Source organism: Camelina sativa, chromosome 5, assembly GCF_000633955.1.
Source record: "Camelina sativa cultivar DH55 chromosome 5, Cs, whole genome shotgun sequence".
In the NCBI taxonomy this organism is placed as follows: Eukaryota; Viridiplantae; Streptophyta; class Magnoliopsida; order Brassicales; family Brassicaceae; genus Camelina; species Camelina sativa.
In genome coordinates this window covers 29,940,956-29,948,891 of record NC_025689.1, presented here as the reverse complement: position 1 = coordinate 29,948,891, position 7,936 = coordinate 29,940,956, and the positions used below count along the sequence as shown (strand labels likewise).

Sequence of the window (7,936 nt, the reverse complement as noted above, 5' to 3'; positions counted from 1 at the left end):
AAGTTTAAGCCATCGCTAGTCTTCGTTCTAATCTGACGGTTCTCAACTGAATTTTATATCCAAGATAAGACTAATATTTTAGTTTCATTTTTCAGGAAAAAGAATCGAAATCTTATGTCCCAAATGGAATGAAATTTCCAACATACGTAAATGACTTTCGCGGGATGCCATGTGTTGCACAATTGTTATCTGTTAGCTTTCAACAATGTGCAACTAACTTTACATGCAAATTTGACCAATTAGTTTCATTGTCAATATTTAGTGCAACAAGTATTTTTATTTCAGTTTGGAATTTGCAAGGTTGACTTCCATAATCAATATGCACAATTCATAATTGAGTTTATAGGTAATGCATTTTGTGTTTATGGTTAACGTATAAATACTCTCATGACTTGTATGAATATGATGTGTTACGTTTTAATCTGATATAATTGCGCCTCTCGGAATCGGAACGGAAGTCCTTAATCACATGGATCTACAGTTTTTACTTTCTTTTTTCATCCATACATGGAACTTTTTTGTTAGCCTTAAAATATATAAAAATGAAAATTTTATTGTCAATCAAAGTGTCAAGCAAACAGTGTTTGTTAATTGTTACTTTCTTTCGAAAAAAGTGAGTTTTTTTCTTTTGCAAAGAGAAAACATTAGAGGCTAAAAATTCGAATAAAAAATATAGAAGTTGGCAAATATTATTTTGTTATGGTTATAGTGGGAATTATTGGCCACTTATGTATAATTGTTTATACCGTAAAGGAGTTCTTTATATAGGATTACTAGAAGTCATTCACTGCTACGCACGATTTAGCTTACATTGTTTTTGAATTTTAGTAATTTAGATATTATAGTTCTTTTATTTGTTTACTTAGCAATTGTTATTTTAATGATTTTTAAAATATATTGATCATTTCAATATTTTTTGGTTTTTTTTATTTAGTGTTACTTAAATTTTCCTTTTATATGTAGTATTAGAGTATTTCAACATGTAGAGAAATTTTTGATTACATAGTAGTGTGTTTATGATTTTTTCTCTCTTTAGACTTTCAAGACATATTAAGCATTCTCCATCTTTTTATTTTTTTTCTTGCGTTTGCACAAATTATATTACCACTGACATCTACAAAAACATAAATTTTTTGGAAAATAACTTACATGAATACAATCTAAATATGAAATTTAGGTAAACAACAATGAACTTAATAAATATATTTTACCAGCTAATTTTTGGTGAGGTAAAAAATGCAATCACATCCCTCAATATAATTTATTCTTTATACATTTTAATACAAATTAAAATTGTTTTTACGAAATTTTAATAATGAAAATGAATCCAAGTAAACAAAGTTATAAAAAATTACTCTAAGTTTTGGTGTAGTATAAAAATGCAATGGTTTTGTTCCATCGCCGAAATGATTTTTTAGATCTGTCTTTTTAGCTTTATCATAAATGCAATTGAATAAAACAAATATTTATTTTCTCGTAGCTACTTAGAAGAAAAACCGCAGAATATTATAATATCAAATGTCATAATAAAAAAGTGTCTTAGGAAGTAAAATATTATATGTGAAAGTGGAAAATGTTATGAGAATATTTGTTGATCTTTTATTTTTAAGATGGTTAATCTAAAGCTATTTGATACTAAGATTCCTAAAAAATGATACTTATATACAATTACCATATATTACTCAAAGTCACAACTATAGAAGTCAAATTAATTAATATAAAAAAATGCAACTCATATCATGCTATGATATAAAAAGACATCACAATCTTAACAACATAATTTTTTAAGCATATGATAGTAACATCACAAACTAAATTTACAATGGAGTGACTCATATGCATCGTCTTATAAGAAGAAGTTTTAGTCTACTTTATACACTGTTAATTATAATATAGCAAATTTGAAATGCTACTAATAATCTTAATATAGCGATAATAATGCACTATTATAGAGATACAAATAATAGCAAAGGAAAAAATGCTATTGTATGTGCACCCTCTAAGATGGCACCGACAAAGACAACATTTACAAAATCGCTATCGAAACGAAATGATAGCGTTTTTTTGTGTGCTAAAAATACGCATATTTCTTGTAATGATGTTGAACATATTAAATCATGATAGTTCATTTTTTCATGATGTAGTAGTATTAATATAACCAACAAATACGACAACCCTAGAGTAAATATAAAATATGGTTCAAGGCCCGGACCGAGGCCCAACCCATAGGGTAAGCAAATGAAGCCAAGCATTATGTCATCAAATTTTTTGGAGCATACTTTAGACCAAAAGTTTTTTTTTCTTTTATGTAGAAAAAAACAAAATTATAAGTTCAGTTATTATTAGATTTTTTTTATAAGTTCAAGTTTTTTATATAAGAAAACATATATTTTCATGTAGATATATCTAATTTGTATAAATATTTAAATGAATATGAAAACATTGAAAAGACAAAAAAATGTGAGCAAGCAAATCGAACATATTTCGGTTTATGGACTTAGAAACTATCTTATGAAAATAATTTTTATATTACTATTCTTATTATTTTATTTACGATAATGAAAATGGTTTCTTAAAAACAAATTGGCATAGGTCATCCAAAATTTCCGGATCGGTCCATGGAGATTAGGAAATACATACATAAACACTCTTATGAATAAGTAAATTTGTCAAACATTCTCACATTATAATTTTCTGATGTATTTTTAATGCAAACAATAAACATGATAACCTGCAAAAAAATATTTAAAATTATTCAAGAATATCTATTGAAATATGGAAAATATATAAAAATAATATAATTCTTCATAGGAACCTAATGACTGAAATTAAATAATCATGACTGAAAAAATCTCTTAAAATGAGAGCAATTAGGGACTCAAATTTAATTTTATGGTAAACTGATTGAATTCTAATATTATGGAAAACAAATTGGTAATATCTAATGGGGAATAAATAAGTAAGCAATTATCAAATTACTTACATAAAACATCCCACCATTAGATTATATAGGATTAAATTCCAGAAACTAAACCCAGTAATGGATACTCAGAAATTAAAATTTGACTCAAAAATTTATGAATTTATAAGAGAATTTTGAGAACACGTAAACATCTACAATCTAACATAATTTAGATTCCTTTCTTGCTTATGAATTATTTATAAGATTGAAACCCATAAATAATTTGTTTACATAATTTAGAATCCGTTCTTGCCGTGAATCATACATAAGATTGAAACATATTTTTATAATGTCAAAATAACATATAATCATATTATTCCTAGGATGAAACCAGAAAGGGTCTAATTGAAGAAGGGAAGAAGGAAATGTTAAGAGATTTTTTTTGTTTTATGGGCTTTTAGTGAATTAGGTCCAAAGTATAAATGATTTAGTTAATTAGGTCCAAACAACAAAAATGTACAGGTGTTAGATAGATAATAGGCCAACTGTCATCTTCTTAGCAAAAGTTGAGAAAAACCTTCTCATATTATATAAGATGTATCTTATTATATAAGTTTGATGTCAAAATTACTCATTAACAAGAGGACATCTAATTATATTTATAGAATTTTCCATGTTTATATTTTTAAAAATTTTTGGTTAGTTGTTTCGCTGATTACTTGATTCTATGCTTAGCAATTAAGAATTTAGCATAATGAAGTAATTTGACATTATCCGTTTTTGCTTAATGTTTCGAATCGTTCGGGTTTGAGTAAACCATAAAAAATAAACTCTACAAAATAACTTTATAACCAAACCAATAAGGAATACAAAAGAAGTACAAATCTTTTTATCAATCAACCACAACAAGCGACTTATACTCTTTTCTATCTATTACAGCCTCGATGATCATCATAGGGTCAATCTCTCCATCATGTTCCAAAAACACTTTGATCAAATTCTTGGAGAAGCCACTTACTAAAGCCACTCCTTTCTTGTTTCCAAGCACCGGCGTTGAACTCGAATGCCTCAGGTTCCAAAACACAATCTCCGGCGCAGCATCTCCGTACCCTTTCTCTCTGTACTTGCTCACAATTACCTCATAATCTGTTTCCCATCCATCACTCGGAGTCGGAGGTGACCATCCCCATCTATTGTATGGCGAAGTAGAAGTCGACGCTTGATCAAACTCCATATCACTGAACACAAACACCCTCTTGATCATCTCTTCCGGCTTCAGCTTCCCTTGCACAGCCACTTCAAGAATCAAATCAAACACTTTCTGAAAATCAGTGTTCATATCCCATTGCATGTTTCTCACAAACTCTGTTTTTGATCTCAAATCGTCTCCTGTCACCAGATGCAGTTCAGGGTTTTCGCTGAATGTTATAAGCTTTCCTCTCCATGGCTCTTCTGATAGCTCAGAGATGAGCAAACCAAGCGCGACTGAAACCTCAATTGGATCACCACTCATAGATCCCGAAACGTCACAAATAGCCATGCAGTTGGACAAAGAACCTTTCGTTTTAAGGTCATCAACCATTCGTTTCCATTGCAACTCAGCGACTTGTCCACCGTCTCCGCCGTCTAATTCTCTTATTATCTCGTGAGGTAACACAGCACCGGCGGCTACCTTGGTTTTCCCCGTTCGCGCATCTTTAAGATATTGCTGAAACCTCTCTGCGTCGTGTTTCAAGAAAATCTCCTTGTACGACTTCATCGCCACTGATGCAACACGGTTGTAAGGGAGAGATGCCCAATCTTTCGCTGCCATGTATACTTCAGGGAGTTGAAGGGTCTTCCGGAGGGGAACAAGAACTTGTTTCCGTAGTCGATCACGAACTCTGTACGCATAGTGAGCTTCTTCCACGCCTTCGTATTCCGGGAATGATTCTCGGGGAAACACCTTCCTAGCAATACTCTCGCAGAGAAGAGTTGCTTTGTCGAACGAAGAATCAAGCGATGGACACCATTTAGCCGCTAGAGAAATTTTGTTTGGTTGGCCGGATGTCAAAAAATTTAGGTCTCTCCTTAGTTGATTTGCGAATAGATCAGACACACGTTCATGAAGAAACCTATAGTCGGGATCGTTAGTATATCTTGTAAATGCCTTCTTCCCCATTGAAACCTTCTTTTGCTTGCGCGCCAAGCGTGCTTTGGCTTTCTCCTCTTGATTCTTCCTCTCTGCGTTCTCTACCCTCTGCTGCCTCGTTGCTAACGGCCTGAATGCAAAACCACGGCGACCCCTTCCGCGACCCCTTCCGAGACCACGACCAAAACCACGACTAGAAAATCGAGCTCTTCTACGTCCGGCTGCTGCTTCTATCGTATCGATCCATTCCCAATTCTGGATATTGCGGATTTCAGATCCTTGTAGAAGCCGGTAAAGAATCTCCGGGAAATCTTTAAAATATCCAAATTTGGAGATGGACTCGAGGTTACAAGCTAGGGTTTTGGGATGGCGACTATGGAGCCACAACGCCGCCGTGTAAAACCCTTCCTTGTCAGATTTTCCAGTGCCACGGACTCCACGAAGGTTACAGATAAGCTTGAGAGTGGTTAAGGGGTCGTGACCCCAGGCCTCCTGTAGGCGCTTCTCCAGAGAAGCCTTAGGCATGGAGGGAACAACGTGGAAGAAGAAGTCGAGGCAGGGGTTGCCTGAGGAGAGGTACGTGGCGGATCCATTCTCAGTAAAGCCCATCTGAGGTGATTTTTTTTTTACTTTTCGTGGTTTAACAGGTTTAACAGGTCTAACATGTCTAACAGGTCTAACAGGTCTAACAGGTCTAACAGGTCTAACAGGTCTAACAGATTTGACGACGTTGGCTTTAGTTGAGTTCCTGACGTTTGAGACCTTTGCGACGCTGGGACGACAAGTGTTGATGTTTTTGAGGAGAGCGGTGAGGTACGTGGTGGGTCTATCCTCGGTGTGTCCCGTCGGCGGTGGAGTGTTGACGTTTGAAACCATTGCGTTCACTATAGCTTGATTGCTGGGACCAGAAGCTGTGATGGGTTTTGTGATGGGTTGTGTGTTGGGTTTTGTGAGGGGAGCACAGGATTCTGTTATCTCGGGTGGACCAACCAACGAAGAAGCCATGGTTATTTAGGAAATGATGAGACGGTCTGTCGAGAGAAGGAAGAGAGTTGAGGTACTTAGGATTGGAATTGAGAATATCGAATAAAGAAGGCTGTACCTAATATTTATACAAGTACGTAACCACCGACTAACCTAGGTAGGGTTACCTAAAGTTGTTACAAAGTATAAGGTAATTAATGTACCGAGGATACGAGAATATCGGAGATGAAATGTTCCGAGATTTTTTTGATCAAAAACTTGATTCAGTAGCTTGGGGATCAAGTTCTTTATAAAGACTATTTATAATTAGTAAATAAATTACTTTGTTACATATCTTTTTTAAATGGAGAAGAATGTTTATTTAATATCTTACATTTATCTTAAAATAAATAATATGCATGGTTCTATATGTGGACAATTCTTGAGTTCACCCCTAGGGGTGAACTTCTCTTATTCACCTCATTTAAATTAAGGAAACAAATCATAATTAAAGAAACAACTTATGTAGATCAATCAATTTTAAAATTGTTAATCTATATACTTATTTAAGCAATCCTTTAAATAAATAACCTTACTCCATGTAAAATATTACACAAAATACCACTATATTTTAATACAAAATATAATAACAGAATCTTAATATTAATTTACTGTAACCTGAAAATTATTATCCAAAAAAATAGTAATTACTAATTTATTAGATTACAACAAATCATTCATAAAATAATTTCGAAATTATTTAATAAAATAATAGTAAAATTATTTCGAAATTATGTAATAAAATAATTAAACAGATTCTATTTATTATTTCAGAAATCTTAGGAAACAATAACAAACTATTTAGAAATTATAAAACTTAAATTTATTTATAAAACTAAGATTAAATATTTACATACCTAAATCATTTAATAATAACAAATATATATTAAAATTAGGATACAACATTGTTTATATTTTTAAAATATATCTATATACGTATTTAAGCTATGTTGTTAAAAATTTAACCAGTTCTGATATGACATATTATGAAAATGCTATTATATTTTAATTATTCTAATAACTAACAAAAGAAAAGTTTAGATTTGTTTACAAAATAATAAAACTCTATTTATTGTTTCATAAATCTTAGGAAATAATAACAAACTATTTAATTGGCTAAAACTTAATTGTTTACACACAATATTCACTATATAAACAATACTAAGTGTATATATTGATAATATACATAACCTAATTATAATTTTCACCTATAAAATTAATATACAACATGTTATAGCAATAACTTCAATTTGTAAATTTGGTATATTAAGATCTCTAAACACGATCACATCAATTTGTAATACCAAATCACGGGTCAATACATGTTTTGTTGGATTTTTTTGGCTTTACCGAATGTATAATTAACGAATTTGATATTGCACCAAACCAAAATAGTAGTACCAACTACGGGTCGAAATCAGAGTATGACCTTAAGTAAATTAAATATATGATTTTATAAAATGTATAGAATTAATAAATTTTCTACTATTATTTTGTAACAAACAAATCCAAATTTACATAAATATTTCCTCACGCTGGTAACATTATTCTACAAAATATTAACGTGTATTTATGAGTCGGGTAATAAAACGGGTAATGAGACGGGTAACGAGACGCTCAAAAATTAAATTAATATCCGATACTCGATCATTATTCATGGATAATATAATTATTATACCCTTCACTCGACCCTAATGCTGCAGATACCTTTTCCGGGACAGATACAAACCGAAAAATGGATCCAATACGGGTATCGGTAGTAGTTTCCAGGCCTACCTATTAGTAGTTTAATATAAATCAAAATTCACCATATAGTACTATATTATATAACATGTAAATGAATGATACAACATAAACATAATATTAACAAATAACAAAAT

General features: G+C 31.7%; 1 protein-coding gene across 1 annotated transcript; it reads right to left on the bottom strand.

The window, feature by feature from the left end:
• Window positions 3,794–6,038, bottom strand: LOC104789703. Its single transcript, XM_010515357.2, has one exon. It carries the CDS (start codon window positions 6,036–6,038, stop codon window positions 3,795–3,797), a length of 2,244 nt encoding a protein of 747 aa, XP_010513659.1. The 3' UTR covers window position 3,794.

Bases quoted from the DNA above. Each gene is read 5' to 3' on its own strand.
- LOC104789703 (XM_010515357.2), bottom strand. From the start codon at position 6,038: ATGGCTTCTTCGTTGGTTGGTCCACCCGAGATAACAGAATCCTGTGCT.